We start from the raw sequence: 18,197 nt of genomic DNA, 5'->3' as shown, positions 1-18,197 counted from the left end.
GAGATCTCAGTTCAGCTAGGTCACTGGCTTCAGTATTTGGAACATACACCCAAGGACTGGCAGAAACGACAACTGCATTGCCATTGCACTTGGCTCGTTGCTATGTTTGTTGCCAATGAAACCTATCAGAACAAGTCAATAGTTCATATCAGGCAGCAGGGTCCACTTAAGACTGACTGGAAAACAGTTCAGACTTGAGAATAGCCCATGGCAGTGTGGCATTGAGACAGCTGACACAAAGCATCATTTAAAAATAAGTATTAGCAGAGGACATGTGAAGTGCTGAAATCTTTTGAGAGAAAGATTTAATGTACACAAGTTTACAACAGCGCACAACTTCTGTGCCTGCTGTGCCTCAGTGCTGCTTTTTTGCTGATTTAATATCTTATTTGGAGCTTTTTAAAATGCAGTCACTGAACCTGTTCCTCATATAATTACCTCTATTTATGCCCACTGTGAAGGGCACAACCACCTGTGGCCAGGCTTAGTGCTTATGCAGGCACCCCAGATAGGAAATGCTCTTCAGCAAAACTTTTATTCATTTGATCCAAAATATGCACAACAAAAAGCACAATGTGTCCCCAGCACTAGAATTGCCTTTTGGAAAGGTTTTCAAAAACAATTTTCAAGATAGCAAAACAGAGACAGACAGTTATCAGCAACCCAATTTAGGAGATTCCAGAGGATGCTGGAGACAGACTCCACTGATGGGACTACAACTGTCCCTCTTCACTGGTACTTGTCCCACTTAGATACACATTTATATACACAGGTGGTTGGAAAGCAAGCCTCTGCGTTTTCTGGGGATGAAAGACAGCAGCATTCAACAGCCAGTTCTGAATCAGGCAAAGCAGAACAAAGCTGGATATTCCCTACTTAAGACAGCACATCAGTGAATTTAATCCAAAACTTAGCAAAATCATAGGGACAATTAGCCTCACATCACTGCCAGCTGCTGGGAGAAATGAGCAGTCTCTGTCAGTCTTTCTTCACTAACTTGAATAGTTGGGAGGAAGTAAAAATATAGGGGTGTGTGTGGAAATCTATAAAAATAATATTCACAGGATGGATTTAGTAGCTTGGATTCAATCCAAGAGCACAGTATTGAGTGTATTATTTTGACAGCACTTCATTGCATGTTGCTCCAGCAGGGAGATAATGAAACGATTTTATCAAGACAAGAATAATCTCCTCCTCTACTTGGAGAGCAAACCTGCCATCCTCTGTTCTGTGCTTTCACCTTGCAATCTTGGCTCTCCTATCAGCTAGAAGGCCTATCTCCCTGACAGGGTGTCAGGTGCCTGAAAACAAGGTCAGAAAGGTTCACTCAGTACTATTGCACAAAACCAAACCCATCTTCCATTTTACTTGGCAATGTGGTCGACTTCACGTTTTTGTTCTGGTGAGATGAACATGAAGGTCAGACCGATATAACAGCCACTTGCCAGTCAGTCCTCTGAAAAATCAGCGCATTTTTAACAACTGAGTACTGAAAAGAGGGGACACATTGCATGCCCCCAATGCAGCACACACCCTTCAAAGCATGGGAACTGGCTGTTGGCTAATTATTAAAATAGGAGCACCCTGAGTTAAACATTGCTTCAGCCTCACCATCCCTGGTCTGCTATGTGACCTTCATGTGCTGGGCCCTGTGGACATCCTTGTCCTCTGTAGGATGAGATCAGACCCTCACTCCCAAAAACACTGCAGAATGGCAAGCCATCTGATGAGTGGCTTTTAGGGAAGGTAAAGAGCAGTGTCCTGCCAACGATCTTCACTACTGTATTTTTTTTACATTTTTTCCACTATAAAACAAAGGAATCCTGCCCATAAATAATACCAGCAGGACTTTATCTCAAATTTAAAATTATCTCCTTCTGTGACACTATTTTCAGATGTATCATTTTCTCTTTGTTGGCATGTGACTATATTTCCTTATTAGCTTCCACATTTTCCGTCCTGTTTTTAACTTCTACTTAGTATAAATTGGTTCATGTGCCACTGTGTTCTGTTCCCCAGCTGTGCTGGAGAAAGGCAAGCCCGTCACAAGCATACTGGCAATACAGACTTGGCCACCTTTTCAGAAAAGATATAAATCTTTCTACATTATAGAGGTCCAACACAAAGCTATATAGATGTATGATACCCTGTTATCCACGAAGTGTTTGGAAAAAAAACCCCACGAAACAACCTGAAGCCCAGCAGCAGAGATTATAAGCACGTGCAAGTAATACAAAAGGGAGTTTATCCCAGAACATCTTCTGCCCTAGTACTCCTGCCTTTGAGCTCCACTCCTGCATCCCATACTCCTATAATCCTATTTCTGCTCACTACAACAGCCTGCTCCTCTATTCCAGCAGTTCCCTGGCCCTGCCTCTCATTTTGCCTGGATTATCCAACAACACAGGTTATCTGAGGACTTACTGTCAAGTCCTGGTGCTAGGAAATACCGCAATGAGTTCTGCAGATCAATAAAGTAAATTCATAAAGGTCTTCAGTGGCAGGTTGCCCAAACAGCACCTGGCTTTCGTACAAAAGGACATCGTTCTTCTACAGAGATTAACTGAGCATTGCTGTACAAATACAAGGGTCATTGGCCCTGCCTGCCTCAAGAGGCTGTTGGAAATCCCTTGGTGCAGAAGCTCCAGTTGCAGAGATCTAGCCTCTCCCTGCTGTTCCCACACAGCAGCTGCGGGCTGTCCTTTAGTACACACAGGCTGTGTTTTCGGTATCCTGAACCTAGAAGCAGGGTTAAAATTTAAGGCAGGCTTAGGGGGAAAGGAGGTAAAATATTTTTCTGAAAATTGGCTGTTCTTCTACATCTTGGAATGTCCATAGCAAGCACCCCAAACTCTTCTTCTGTTATCCATATGAAACTCTCTCTGGCTGACATTCCTTGCTGAGATATTACAGAACTGTTTGCTTCAGATAAGATACAGACACTCAATGCAGCCTGAGGCCGACACTGTTATCTGTAAACTCAATACCGAAATTGAAAAGTCCTGAGTGACAGGAGTTGCACCAAAGCCGAGACAGTTTTGTGGATCAACTTCTGCTCGCCCGGCAGCATGCAGCTCCAACTGAGGAGGAAAGAGGGCTTTGCTGCCCAGGGTGCCCCTCCTGCCAGCCACCTTGCAGGCATCCGAGTTGCTCCCAAATAGCTGGTGCCCAGCACAGCATTTTGAGGCAAAGAAAACTACATACAACAGCTTCAAGACCAGCAGGTGAGAAGCTGACCCATGACAGACATGAGTGCCGTGGGGGCTCGCTGCATGAGCAGTCCCCCCACTGTCCCAACCTCTCTTGAGCAGTGAGATCAGATTCTGGTGCCTGTCTGGCTGTAGCCAGAATAGCTGACGGTGTTAGAACAGCAGGTATAGAAACCTGTGTTGAGAAAAACATGCTAAGATACACAGTGACATAACACTAAAGTTTGTTGGGGTGACTGGCATGTTTACAGTGACACCTTACTATTTGTGGTTTATATAAAAAACGTCTTAAAACTTCATGTTTCTCCTTTCAAGTTTTATGAAAAAACTCAACACTCACATCCACAAGAAGATACACTGGAATTAAGACTCACATCAATCTCAGAGAAATATATATATAAAATAAGGTTCAGTAAACAATTTAACAAGCCATGACTGTAAAGCAAGCCTCTGATGACCACTTACTGTAACCTAACACTCTCTGTTTAACCTTCCAAAGCTTATGTTCACTGCAAAACAGAAACAAAATGTACTGTTTGCTCCAAGCAAAAAGATAAAGTAATAAAAGCTTTATTCAGCATGCAACAAGACTCTTTATTAGCTTTGATAGCCTCCTTTTCTTGTCTATTTTTACCTGCCACTCACTGTGCATTTCCTTATATTTCACTAACCTCCAGTCTGCAGATGTGAAGTGTATACTCGGTTCTGCAAACTAAGGGCAGTTCATAGAAAACACTTTCCAATCAATTTTGTTCTTTTTATAATATAAAGATACCATTGAGTGTGTGCAATCATACTGTTGTAATTTAAACAGATAATGACACTGGGGTGTTGGGGGATCCTGATCCTGCAGCCCTCACCGACAAGCATTTCTACATCACAAACTCTTAACGGATCACTTTGGGGGAGACAGTGTTCACCCCAGTAAAGACCATTAAGAACCATCTTTCTGTAGGGGACTACAACCCATGTCACTGCTCCATGCAAACTCTTGGCTTCCAGGGCACTGTGAACACCGCACACACAGCAACAAAATGGCACATGAGAAATCCCAGACGGCTAATTGCTGCCTCTTTTCAGCATTCTGATAAGCACTGATGCATCCGACGTGCTTGTACAACAGTCCAGCGTGTACTTACCCATTTTGACAACTGAAAATGTTTGACAGGGGAGCACAAGTGAAAATCAGAGAAACCCTCCCCGAGATCCAGGCAACAGGAAAAAAAAAAAGATATGTTGTTCAAGTCATTAATCCACAAATTCCAATTGAGGATTTGATTTGTGTATTTAGGAAGTCTGTTCAACAAAAGAAATAAACAAAAGAAAGTAAAAAGCATTCAATCAAGTATCTGTTATCACTGCTCCATCAGGATTCAGAGGGGGATAAAGCTTGGTTTCCTGCAGTTAAATAGACAATGCAGTTGGGCTGCCCGCTGGTCTCAGTTTCTGACTGTGCTGCATAAAATGATACAGAGGGTAATGAACAGACAGGACTGGAGGTATTGCCAGCCCACAGCATCCTTAGGATGTAAGGCTAGAGTACATGGAGATATCCAATTAAAAAACATCATGAAGGTCCTAGACAAAAGCAGAAAACTCCAGAATAATTTAACTTTTCCTGGCAAAAGTCCTTTGAGATCTCTCAGCACAATCGTGAATTCAGAGAACAGCAGTATGCCCTGGGCTACCGACCGTTACCTGGTTTACTGGCATTGTTCCCTATGGGAAAACTGTGGGCACTTAGTGCTGCCTCCTGCCTTGTGCCAGCCCCACATCCACGCAGGAGCAAGGCCAGGGCAGAGCAGGAGGCACTCTGCAAAGTGAAGTCTCAGCCTCCTCCTGTGCTCTTCATGACCAGATGTTTCGGCATCACTTTGGCATCACGAGTGCAAGCTTCATGAGCCATCTCATCAGTATATCACCACAGTTGCATGAAAGCTGCCTTTCCCTCTGGACCTGTGAGAAAGACATACTTCCAGGAGGAGGAGAAAAACCTCACAGTATTTACTGAAGTAGAAAGGACCAGCTCCCCAGCACTTCAATTACATTTATTTTGTTATGCGCTATACATTATTTTGGCTGATGGTTTAAGAAAGGAATTGATTACACTGCCAGATAGAGGACTGGATTACTGGATTTAAGATTTACTTTTAGGTCATGACCTTTTAATTGCATTGCTGTCAAAAACATATTTGAGCCATGCCTTCAGCTGCTCTGATTGAATGTAGTGAAGGGCAATCATTTGCAGTGTTTACACCCCAGAGATTCATAACTTTCATTTGGCTAAGGCCATCCAGATTCAAAGTCATTTCTGAGCTCAGAAGTCTGTGGAAACGGGCTGAAAATTAGAGACCAGCCCTGCTCACATGGTTTCTTATCTTTCCTTATATCACTTACCATTACACTGGAAACAATGTAAAGGAGGTGATTTTTTCCCACAGTGTGATGCAGAAGGTAGCTGGACATTCACTCTCAACAGAATAAAAATTATTTCAATTATTTCTTCTTCTGGACCTTGAAAAAGAGGTCGGCCCTCTTTTGGTACCAGTGCAGAGTGACTGCCCCCTATTCAGAGTTTCAGATATTATAAAATCCAAAAGATGTTTTTAGACCACCCCAGAGAAACACTATTTTGCAAACTTCCCCCTGTTATTCCACATTAATCCTAACATGTCTGGCTCAATTTAGGCACACCTTCGTGAAACGATGATCTGAAGATAGTATAAAGAAAGGGGAAACAATGTCAAGTTGACATTTTACCTACCCCTAACAATGTTCAACTTTTTAAAAATAGCACATTCTGTTCATCTATGTGCCTTTTAATGACTCCTTCCTGTGTTTCCCTGGAAGTTCTGACCCTTCACATGAGGGAAATCTTCTGGATTTCTAAACTTAGCTCTTGTTAGGGTGTTTTTCCTGGATGCAATGATGGCAACTAGATCTGCTAGTAATGAAGGAGGAATACGCGGTGGTCTTCATCTGGCTCTCAACATACACCAAAAAAAGTGCTAAAATGTACCCCATCTGCTTACGTGCCCCTGACTCCTGTCATTTAACTGTTATCTTCATCAAACTCGGAGCCTGCAGCCAGGTCAGAGTTAGCAAGCCAACCAACTTAAAAGTTCCTCCCTGTATCGCTTCCAAATGCTTGGGGTTCAGATGGCTCGGAAACACCGGCTGCCTTCACAGCGCGTCCCAGCAAGGCAGATGGAGAGCAAGTGCTGGAGGCAGGAGGCCCTTGGGGCCACCCTCCCATCTGCACCTAGCGAGAGGGAGCCTCAGCACCCCGCCAGCACCAGCCGAGCCCGCGCAGCACGGCCTGCAGTGTCTGACTCCTCAAGGACAGCATGGCTGATGGCTACTTATTCCCTAGGGCAGCTTCCTGTGGGACCTGACAGGTCTTTGGGAAGAGTCTGAACAAATCCTCCTGCAGCTGTAGAAGAGTGAGACTAGCTACCCAAACTCCCACTTGACACACTGGTTACCAGCACCATCCTCCAAATTAGAGCTGTTTACCCTGCTTTTCTGCCTGAAATCCCTGCTGAGTGATACTATGTGATTTTAAGCAGCTGCCTAATTCCCATCCAATCTATGTAGGAAGTGCAGGCTGATGCCCTTACGTTTACCCTCACACACTGGCCACAGAAGCGCAGAGATGAGCTCTACCAGCCCGTGTTAACTCCAAGCTCGTTATTTATCACCTGGTTTGTAAAGTGCTCTGAAACAGGAAAGGCCCTGTATAAACATAAATGTGAGTTACTGCCAGCATCCATTGAAATGACAAACCAGCATCCATCCTCTCCTGGTCCCGGCAGCTGTACCACCACCATTTGCCATCTGTTACAATTCTAAAATAAAATCTGTGAACTCGGGCTTAATAGACTTAATAATGTTCTTTTGCTATTGGTGCTGGTCAAAGTGTGTTTCTGGCCTGGAAAGAAGCTATGTGCAAGCAACCAATTCCTAGGCAGCTGTCAGGCAGAGCATATACTCATATCTGAATACAGCAGACTTTAGTGATAAAAATCATGTCTGACTGCCCTGGTGAGCCCTGCCGAACCGCCTCAGCTGAGCCAGGAGCTGGCTCCTGCTCCTCCTCCTGCTTCACCAGCACAGTTTGTTGACTAAACCTTCATGACAGCACCAGTCGCTACACCCATGGACCTCCACTGCAAGGAGCAGGTGTCACCCTGCCACCACTAACAGCTCGTTTTGGCCTCCCAGCCTTGCAATCGCATGGATCAGTCTCTCTCCAGTCCCAGCTCTTTCTGTTTATTTGGTGGGGACGAAAGGCTTTATCTTTTTTTCCTTGTAACTCTTATGAATTGTAGATGGAAATTATGAAGCTAACAAAAAAAAAAAATCACCACACAAAAATGTTTCTATCAGTGAAGGACATTTAGCCTTTAATTCATTCTGGACCAAATCTTCTCCAAGTCTGCCACAGGCAACACCTTTTCAGACTGTGGCTGCTCTGTTCGTTAAGCCTCTAGGATGGACCAAAGAAGTTGTGTGAGGTGAGGACTGTCCAAAGCAAAAAGGTAGAGACTCAAAGCAGCCAGCTTTCCCCTATGAAACCCTAAAGGCACTTCTTTATTATAAGGGTTGTTTGTCATACACATAGAGTCCCTTTTGGGCTGCATTGCACTCTGTAATATCAAATTCAGATGCCCTTTTCAAGATGACCTTAATGCCCTTTTTAAAGACTCAGACTTGAAACGAAGTAGTATAGTGCAGTACTCAACTTCAGGAGAGAGCAAGCTGAGCTTAGAACAGAGAGAGAGAGCTCAGTCTGGACACAGACCAGCACAACACAAAATGCTGCCCCGAATCCAGCCTCACTTTCTAATGGAGGCTCGGGACAGAGCTCTGACCCATTCTGATCCTGGCAGCAGGATCTCCTCTCGCATTCTGTCCAACAAGAACAAGAGACTAACATAAAAATAAGTCACTTACCATACAAAAACAGAGGTAATTTTTAGACACAGGAGTAATTAACATATGAAATAAATAAGCCTTAAATCAATGATTAGAGGGATAGTAATAGAAGAACTTGAGCTGACAGACCAGAGTTATGCTGGGTACGCACACTGAGACAGAGCACCTGTGCTCTGAGCATCCTCAGCTCAGGGATGCTGAGAAGGGCTCCTGTGTCCGGAGGAAGCTTATCCCCTTTTCCCACTCTGGGTTGGTCTAAGGAGGGCTGTTTCCCTTGCCACCTGAGGAACTTCAGAAATTCCTGTTCTCCACTGCCAAGAGAGATTACTCTGTGCCAGAAACACTATTTAGCCGAAATCCCTTTCTCATCTGTTTTGGAAACAAATGCCAGTCCTTGAACCCGAAAATCTGATCTCACATAGGTAGGGCAAATCTGAAACAAACCCAGTGCAAGTGGGCTTGTCAATCTGCTACCTCTGCAAGCTGTCTTGAAAAGCATTACATGGAAGTTGTACTGGCCTGCACTTTTCTTACAGTATTACAGGACAAATCTTAGGTTTATTAATTAAGAAAAACTGTCCTGCAAGCGTCAAAGCCCAAAGAAAGGGGAATGCAGGGATGTAAGGAGAACAGTCGTCGTTGCATAACTTGCAGGGGGAAAGCAGACTTGCTTACAGGCAAATGAACACCGCAGAGGTGCATTTAATTTGCCTTCGCTGTTAAATCTGTCCTCACTGTAATTACACAGCAGCAGCATCCTCTTGCTATAAACACATAGAATAAACATGCTAAAAACATGGCTGGCAGGAGATGGAGGGAAAGCAGGCCTGTTTGCCTCCGTCTTTACTCTCCCCCTGGTGCTCTCAGATAATTCTCCAGACTCAGCCTACTTGGGTCTTCCTGTCTGACACACCCAGTGTTCATCCTGACACCCCAAGATCTGATCAGCCAGAGGATGGATGTCTTCCTAAACCAAAGCTGGCCTTCTAAAGTCCCTCCTTGATTTGGGCTTGGGGTGAGGAATTCACTGGTCGAGCAAAGACCTCACTGACATGACTGGTGAGCAGGGGCCAGCACACCCCACTGTGGACGGAGATGTGCTGGGCACATACCAGATTTCTCATAAATGGACTTTTCACCAACCACTGTAACAAACCATCTCCTTTCTGCTCACCTTTTCAGCACTGAAAACATAGGGTCTGCTAGTTAAGTACTGAATCAAATAGACATTACCTAAATGAAAGCTTGGGTGTTAGAGCAGTAGCAGGGTGATAATCAGGGAAAGATATTTCTGCACAGCTCCCACCAGAGTTAGGAAAAAGGAATGTAAATGGGATCCCCTTTATCTCCTTTATCTTGTTGTAGGCTACAGCATGGTCCTGGTATGCCTTACAGTGCTGCACTGCAGTTTATTGGTTTTTCTTCTTATGACCTTAATATATTTTTTCAAACACTTGGTAGCCAATGTTATAAAAGTAGGTTATAAAAAAAGAAACATGGGGTAGATTTAGTGTACAGAATTCCTTCCAGTCCACAGGTTTTTTTTTCTCCTGTGGCCTCACACAGGACCTGGCAATGAAGCAGGTACTGCCACAGTATGCACGTGCAGCAAGGATGAGGCTGGAAGAGAAGTGGTACCAACAAGGGACAGGAAAGCAGCGTATCTGGGGGGAGCTACTTACGTTCCTGTGCATAGCCAGCCCTCCAAACCCAGCATCCAGCCCCACGGCAAGGGAAAGGGTTGAGCTACCCATACTACTGTTCATCCAGCCTTCACAATCTGCTAGGAACAGGACTAATATTCCTTACATTACAGATGGGGAAAGAAAAAGACCCAAGGTTTGATGGCTTTGTCAACACTATGTGAACTGTGAGAGAAGTAGTGCATGTAAGTTTGAGACTAGAAAGTACAAGAAAATCTGTTCTGGACCTCCTGTTTCATTCACAACTATTTACTAATCCCATTGGAAATGGAGAGCTACTTTCACCTGGGAACACTTTAGGGGCTTTGATACAATTGCATGGGCAAAAGTCCAATGCAAACAGCTAAAGCTGATTCAATCAGAATAATAATGATACTGGAAAAAATTACCTAAAAAAACCAATGTATGCCCTAAAGGATCTTTTCCATTTTCCCAGAAATGAGTCCAAAAAACAGTGTTTCCCAGAACATCATCAAAAGCTTTGCTCCAGATATTCCACAGGGTTTACAGGACTCATGTCAAGGCTGGGTACAGGATGGGCAACAAGAAACGATCACTGATGTGAGAAACTTGGACTAGGGAGTCCCAAATGTATTGCTGGAAGGCATCTGCTTCGGTTTTTTTCCTAATGACTTATAAAACTTAATCGATTATCTTAGAGGTGCAATGGGTGGGTATATTAAAACAGAAAAGATGGTTTTGCAGTAAAGTCCACAGTCGACATGTTCTGACACAAGCCCACGTGAACAAATTGTTCAAATGGGTGTGCTCTAACATGGATCTCAACAGGGAGTCTAACGGTAGCTAATATCCAGGTCATAACTGATGAGGCTGGCAGACACAGACACCTCTGCCATTAACAGCTTCCAGTACAAGAGCATCACTGGATTCTGCTCTTACACAAACAACATTTTGCCCTCAGCAAAAAACACCAGAAAGAATAAGGCATGGAAAAAAAGGCCATGCATGTCAGCCAAAGAAACTCAGAGGTACTTAGCTCAATTTCCTGATCCTGAAATACCCCCAAGTCCTACTTTCTCATCTGTAGTGATAAGGGCAAGCCTACTTTTAGAGTCGTAGAATCAACACCAAGTGACAGTGCTTTCTGTGTCCCCCCAAACTACCCCCCCCCCCTTCCCTTTTTACCTCTGCTGAACTTTTCCCAGCACAAAATAAATCACAGAGATTTCTTCTCTCTAAAACTCCTTAACATCCATAAGTTATCCATATCAGGATACTTCAAAGTGTTAAGGGGTAACTTGAGCCTTCTGACTCCCGTTATGAGCCAGGGAGGCTCAGAGCGGGCTGCATGCGAGCCCTTCCGTGCCAATCCCGCATGGACCTCTCTTTTCAGCCAGCTGGTGGTTGGTGAGGGAGACTCTGCTCCCCCTTTCAGTGTTTGTATGGCCAAGGGTATCACTGTGAAACCCATTGGTGACAACAGAGCTGGAAGGGACCCTGGGAGGTCGGTTGACCATACATCTCAGACACAGTGTCTCCTCCTAAAAATTACTGACACAAAGGAGCATTTCCTGATTGACATTTCCCTTACTCAAACCCAGGCTGCCTTGCTAAAAAAAGATGTTTAGACAAGTGCTGGTTGAGCAAGCTCAGAAACAAAGGAATAATTCAACAGCATCTTAAGTCAGCTGAGACCTGCCCCCAGGCAGGGGCAAAACAGAGGAAGAGCTACGGCTTTCCACACTGCCTTCTGCTCCTGAGTGCTGGAATTTCTCAGTTTTAGAGGGCACACTTCCATGTGCCATCTTCTTCAAAGACAAGGGAAATGGTCAAGATTCCTAAGTTTCTAAAAGAAAAACCTCACTCACTCCATGCAATTTCTGAAAAGCCCTCTTCTCCACTCCTAGACTTTCTTTATCTAAGAAGAGCATTTTTAAGGAGCTGTCATGCATTAAGCCTAAGATATTACTTCCTGCCTCCCAGTCTCTTCAGAGCCTTTTGTGACCCTCCATTTCCTCTCTTTAGTAGGATTCACTGATATTTTTCATCTAATTGCTGAAATCCCATGTTGTTATCTGTCCCCAGTGAAGTATTTTTGTTTATCAATAAACTCCAAAGTGACAAAAGATTTAAGGATGAACTGAAGCATGGGCTTAATACAGTCTTGTAGTGAGACACCCTCGTGTCCAAACCCAAACACCGATGTCATATATTCATCATGAAATCTTACAGCTATTTGCAATATCACATATCATTAAAGGTACCTTCCAGAGAGGTGGTTGATTTGACAGGGTTAGAAAGGATGAGAATCTCTAGTGCTCAGCAGGAGTGTATCACAGGCATATATCAAGGTAGGCAACAAAAACTCACAGCATGTTGCCCACCTCCTTCTTCATCGGGAGCCCCAAAAGCAAGCTGTTAGATACACAGACAGGACAGGGAGATCTAAGGCGAGCTTAGCATGCACTACAAAGAGCTTTGAGGAAATTCTGTCAAAAAATTTGCTTGGCACATTGCCGGAAACAGATGAGAGCTTTGCACGTTAATGAGAAACTGCGTGGAGTCCAGCAAATGCTCTCTGCTTTCTGAGCAAAGCTGGCAGCAGGGCGTGATATGATGTGCATTTCCCTGAAAGGCATGTGAATGCACCGACATTGGTTGTACATTCATTTAGGCACCTCAGGAAACACCTCTGAGAACAAGGAGATCATCTTCAGTCTGGCAGGACCACCCTTGCACAACCACATGAAGTTTTTAACAGATTTAAATAGCTCAGTCAAGTATCTGTATATATTCTATGGGATCCAGGGAGTTATTTGTAACGTCAGAGCTAGAAGGAACCACGATTTGCAGCTTCGGTAACAGATTTACAAAAAATGACATAGGCTAGCTCTTGCAGCAAACTCTCCAGTCTGAACCACCCAAGAACCTCCCCAGCTCCAGGCTGGGGAAGGTGCATCCCAAGGAGCACAGGCCCCTGTCTGCTATCTCAGCAGATGTAACAGCCTTCAGTTGGGAGCACAGCAGAGAAACACACGGTGTTGACTGCACTGCAATGAAAACACAAACCCCAAGCGATGGCCAGAAACGGGCATCTCGGCACCAGGAGTGCAGGGCATGGAGTTTAACTGCTAATTAGGACAAGGCAATAGCAAAGGGCAGAACAGTGGAAGGGGCCAGCTTTTGTTCCCTCAGGAGTTCTAAGTCTTTCCCAAATTCAGCTACATAACACACCCTTTAAAAGGAGAGCAATGGCTTCTACATCAGCAACAAAGCAGAAACTCTCATGATGGCCAGCACTGCCTTCTGACACTAACTGTCTTTTTACCATTTATTCAGGAATAAAACTCTGAACAAGGCAGATTTATATAAAATGACAAATAACAGCTGTGGGGAAAAGAAAAAAGTGCCGCACTTCATGACAACTCTGTAAGATTCTGACAGCCAAAACCACACTGCCAAAGTGGCAAATACAGCTGAAAAGCCAAGACAGAACTCACAGCAACTGTTAAACCAAATGGGAGCTTGTAAAAGTAAGGGCCATTTTCTCTTTTTCATATTTAGTCTCAAAATATCACGTAAAGAAATTCAAGCAGGCTGAGTGATTAGGGCAGAAGTGACATGAGACCTCTGCAAAGATTTCAGATTAAAAGGTAACTGCTAATACCCAAGCGGTTCTTAAAACCCTATGAATATGTTAATCTGGTATAAACTGGAACCCTCCGATATTAAAGTAATAAATCTTACCTGATTGGATCTTGCCGTTATTCACTTGGTGTTATAATATTTCTTAAAAATATGCAAACACTCAACATGGAGGATGCTGATGGGTCTGTACCATCAATATGAATGTAGTCCTGGAACAGACCACATGTTTCCTTCTTCCCAGATAGGTCAAGGCCATACCTGTTTCCCAGTACCAGCACTCCCAAATTTTCTACACCACCAGGCACTGGTTTCACCCATGCAGGCTGCTGGGAGTGGCAGCAGGGCACAGGAGCGCACAAGGCTTACACAGGTCACACCTGAAGTTGATTTTGTAGAGGTACCACAGCAGCCACTGAGAAATGCTTGGGACTCATAAGTATCCTGCAAGCCAAGCTATACATTTGCCTGAAGGATGCTGATCTCCAGAGGGGACAGGATGATCCTGCTTCAGTCACCCAAAGCGAACATCGAAAAACCAAACAAGTACCTAACCAGCCAGACAGCCCAGATTATCCCACAGCATGAGGATGCTGTGCTGACAGGTTTTGTTCTGTATTTCTTTAGAGGGCAGGAGGTGATCACACTGCTTAATTCTGCATTTAATTAGTTCGAGCTATTCTTATATTGGAGCACTGACAGTAAGGACAAATAAGAGACCCATTCTTGTTTCAGGCAAGGACATTCCCAGTTAATTGACATGTAGCCTTGAGCAAACCACTACCTCTGCATGTTTTGGCTTCCTGCTCTGCCGGCAGAAGATCTGCCTTCCTTGCATTCATCGATGTTGAACAGTACAAGGACATTGTTCAGTGGATGGCAGAATAGAAAGAGAAATTAAAGTATTTCTGATGCGCTCACCTTTTGGCTCTCAGACAGTTCTCCCGAACTAAACACTCCATTTTGAACAGCCTTGTGCAGAGTGGTCTCAGGAGCCTGCGATATACAAGAACAACTGAAAGAAGTGGGATAAAGCCAGCAGAAGCACAGCCTTATTTACTTGTCCTGGCATTCTCCTCAATCCTCCAAACCAGGTGGGGTTTAGATGAGAAACGCTGAATTGCAGCACATGCAAGTGTAAATTCAGTAGGCAACACTCTTCCCACGCAACTAGGTGAAGCCGTTACCCCACCATGGTATCAGAAGCACATTTTGCTCCTAGAGGTGCTGGGACTGGAGTTGCTGGCCAAGGAAAAGGACGGGGCTAGCTGGGTTACCAAACATCCCTGAGAATTCGTAACAATAGTGGTCTGAAACAGAAGAGCCCTTGACTAACTCCTAACTTGGACCACTGCATCCAGCGGTTATCCTGCAGCTTCCACTTGGCATGGAAATCTTCCACAGTCTAAGCTGGACGCAACTGAAAATGGTTCTGCTCCATTCCTAGACTGTCAAAGCTTCTATGATCGCAGCCTGTGTCGGTTTGCAAAGTGCCCAAAGATGTCTTCCAAAGAAACCTCACCAGCTGATTTCTAGAGGTTAATTGGAAAGGTCCATTGTAAATCACACGGCATGAAAACAAACACACTGCTGTCCTCCTGGCTCAAGGCAGAAGCTGCCTACAGCCTCACAGGTCAGCATCTGAGAAGGCAGTGATGCGACTCATGGGTAAACTATGAGTGTTGATTGTTTAACTTATGCCTGTTTTGGAACAGAGGTGGTCACACAGCTTGCAGACAATTCCCTCTTTGTAACTGCAGCCCGAAGCTAATTCCTTGTTCCAAGAGACCATGACCTCAGGAACTGAGGTCTGGCCTTGATTTCCCCTTCAGGCTCCTGCTGCTTGCACATCTCCCAGTGGGTCTCACTTAACAAAAAGCTCACACATACCTCTTGGCTTCCCAAAATTGAACACTTGCTCACAAGCCAGGAAAAAGAGCTTTGCTGCCTAAGCACAACAGCATAGCTTTGTAACCCTGGCCATAACAATAGCACTATGTAACAGCGAAGAAGACTGAAGCAGCTAAAACTACCAGCAACTGTACAATACATTGCTATGTGACAGCAACATCTACTCAGGAAAGGAACACGTGAAGGACATTGAGGTACTGAGAGCAAAAGCAATGACATTTTCATCAAAAGAACAAAACATCCCCCATGCCTCCCATACGCACGCACAGCATGACACGCTACAGGACCCTGCTCCCACGGCCCATTGTGGGAACATTTCAACACATGTGGCAGAGGCTCAAAGGCGATGTGACTCCGTGGAAGGGATACCTGCAGAAGTGTCTGCGAAGAAGCCTTGCACCAGAAGCAGCTACAGCTGCACTATGGACCTCGGAGTGCTCTTTGACAGGAACCGACCTATTCTCTTTACTCCATTTTATTATTTGGATTTCTTTACCAGCACTTTCTATACAAGCCTCAGATGGTCTGGTAATTATGGAAGACAGGGCACTGCAAATCATTGTTATGGTAAATACTAGAAGTTTCTCGGACTCCCTGAAAGATGAGCATGAGCTGAAGCACATGCAGAGGCTGCTTTGGGATATTACAACAATGTCAGCTTTCAGCAAGTCAATTCCAGTAATCACAGAACCACATAAAACAGAGCTGTTGCCTTCCTCCTTGAGAAACAGGGAAATACCAAGAACAAAGATGCATGTCTGGAGACTCTGGACACCAACAAGCTGTTCTCATGGGCTCAAGCAGCTAAACCAACCTGAACATCCACACAACCACCCCAAAAGGCCCTGTGTTGAGGTAGACATGAAGTTGCTCCTACATATTTGCTATATAAACCATAAATTACAAATATTTCAACACACGAAGATGGCTTTCATAGTAAAAGCACCTACCAACAACAGCTGGACATGAACACACTCTTCCCTTGTAGGTATAAACCTCAGAGTATCAGTGCTGCTCATCCCTGGTTTTCATCCGTTTCCTGGAGAAATGAAATGTCAGCTTTCTCCAGTAATTTTTGTTCCTGAAGGCCAACTTCATTCACATTTTAGAGAAGACTGAATGACTTATTTGGGGAAAAAAAAATAAATTCTGTAGAATGGAAACTGGTGTCCAGCTGAGCAGGGGTATTGTGAGTGACTGTACTCATTAAAAATGTGTAGGGTGACCAAGTTTTCCAGAAAACTGGGTAATTTAGTCGTTACAAAACCACAAACTGGGACGAGTTTTAGTTGAGTTCATATTCACACAACGCAGAACCAGCCTATGGGAAAACTGGCTTCATTTTGATGCTCAGTATTTAACTCATCTTGTGTATGAATGATGCTAAAGACCAGGAAAATCAGATGTAACATCGCAATACTATTGAGAGAATGCTGCTGGCTTCAAGTCAAATTAACTCATTTTCCATGTCTCAGCCTGGAACAGGAAAACTGAATAGCTCATTTTGAGCAAGGAGTTATTAGCAGAAATCTCTAAATCAAGACTTTTCCCTGAAGTCCTAACTGCTTCAGCACGACTAACGATAACACTTGGCATACATGTTTCTTGGTAGGACTTGCAAAATCCAAGACCAGGAAATTAGCAAAGAATCCACAAAAGACAGACATGTCATAAATAACCCAAAGGTGGAAAAAGTCTCCATCAGAGGTTAGACTTCAAGTGATACCAGAACCTCTGTCCATCAGGCACAAGCAGGCCCCACCATGGAGACCAGACACAGGTCTCCTGAAAGGAAGCTCCAAGCTGACACTGGATAATAAATAACAAAAATCCTTTTGCAATTAACAGAGGCAACTTCTTCATTGCAGGCATGTTCTGCAGTAGCCTTCAACAATTAGGATTGCATATACCCAGAAATGAAGTCCCATGAGTTTTCCAAGAAAAGGTACCATCACAGAAGAAAAAGTTGCTATAAAAAGAATAAAACTAAACTAAATCTGCTTAAAAAACATTAAGAGGGCAGTAAACCTAGTTTTAAGCAGAGCAAGCACCATGTAATGTTGTAATACAGCAGCATGATTGTGGGTTACCTAAATTGCCACCCAAGAAAAGAAAAAAAGAGAAAAAAAAAAGGCAAAGAGGCTGAAATGGTGTTAGCTAACATAGATAAATCATTTTGCTAATGGATTTGATGCTGACTTAATCTTCTTACTTGGCAGTGCCCTGAAAAGCCTGCTTTTTCTGCCTTCCCTTACCTAAATGAAATTAACCTATTCCAGAAAATTAAGAACACTTTATCAGGCCACTGAAGGCAGACTGCTTTATGGGATCCAGACCTGTGTTATTCCATCCAAGCAGCAAGAGAAACTTTGTAGTTTAAGAGACCTGAAAATGGGAGGATTGGCAAAGCATTGCATCTAGAGCCTCATCGCTGCTCTCTTGTCGTGCGCTTTCCGGCTGGTTGGCACGCTCCAGTACATGGGTTGTACAAACAACCTTTTATTTGGAACTAGAGCATTTGGCTCCGGCTACAACACAATTTGTTCTTCAGTACTTCAGAAAATGCAACTTCCAGTGCATTTTCTGAATGAACAAAATGGGAACAGAATACTTCACTGTGACATCAGGCTCTTCTACTTTCTTGATAAAACTGAAGTGGGTTTTTTTCCAAGTATTACATGGAAACCTTCTCTGAAGATATCAAAACCACTATTTTATCCTTCCTCCTAACACTTTTTTTTTTTTTTTTTCCAAAATTACTCTAGGAAATGGATGACTTCCTCCCATTGCCCACTCCCCTGGAAGGAAACACATAAACACTTGCAACTCA

At 43.9% G+C, this 18,197-nt stretch overlaps 1 protein-coding gene across 24 annotated transcripts in view; it reads right to left on the bottom strand.

The window, feature by feature from the left end:
- Positions 1–18,197, bottom strand: part of GPR50 (G protein-coupled receptor 50) — an 83,250-nt gene that overhangs the window by 38,118 nt on the left and 26,935 nt on the right. For 8 of the 24 annotated variants that reach the window (XM_080365737.1, XM_080365740.1, XM_080365742.1 and 5 more), the window contains one exon: positions 4,349–5,165. The exons of 4 other annotated variants lie outside the window; for them this stretch is intronic. In XM_080365737.1, the coding sequence (XP_080221863.1) occupies positions 4,349–4,352 (4 nt within the window). In that variant the 5' untranslated portion in view covers positions 4,353–5,165. Of the gene's footprint in view, positions 1–3,674; positions 5,166–5,606; positions 10,979–18,197 lie in introns of those variants that run through there. 12 more of the 24 variants (XR_013923839.1, XM_080365745.1, XM_080365746.1 and 9 more) reach the window with 5 other exon arrangements.

Source organism: Falco punctatus (genome assembly GCF_963210335.1).
Source record: "Falco punctatus genome assembly, chromosome: 15".
In the NCBI taxonomy this organism is placed as follows: domain Eukaryota; kingdom Metazoa; phylum Chordata; class Aves; order Falconiformes; family Falconidae; genus Falco; species Falco punctatus.
This window is presented reverse-complemented; position numbering and strand designations above follow the sequence as displayed.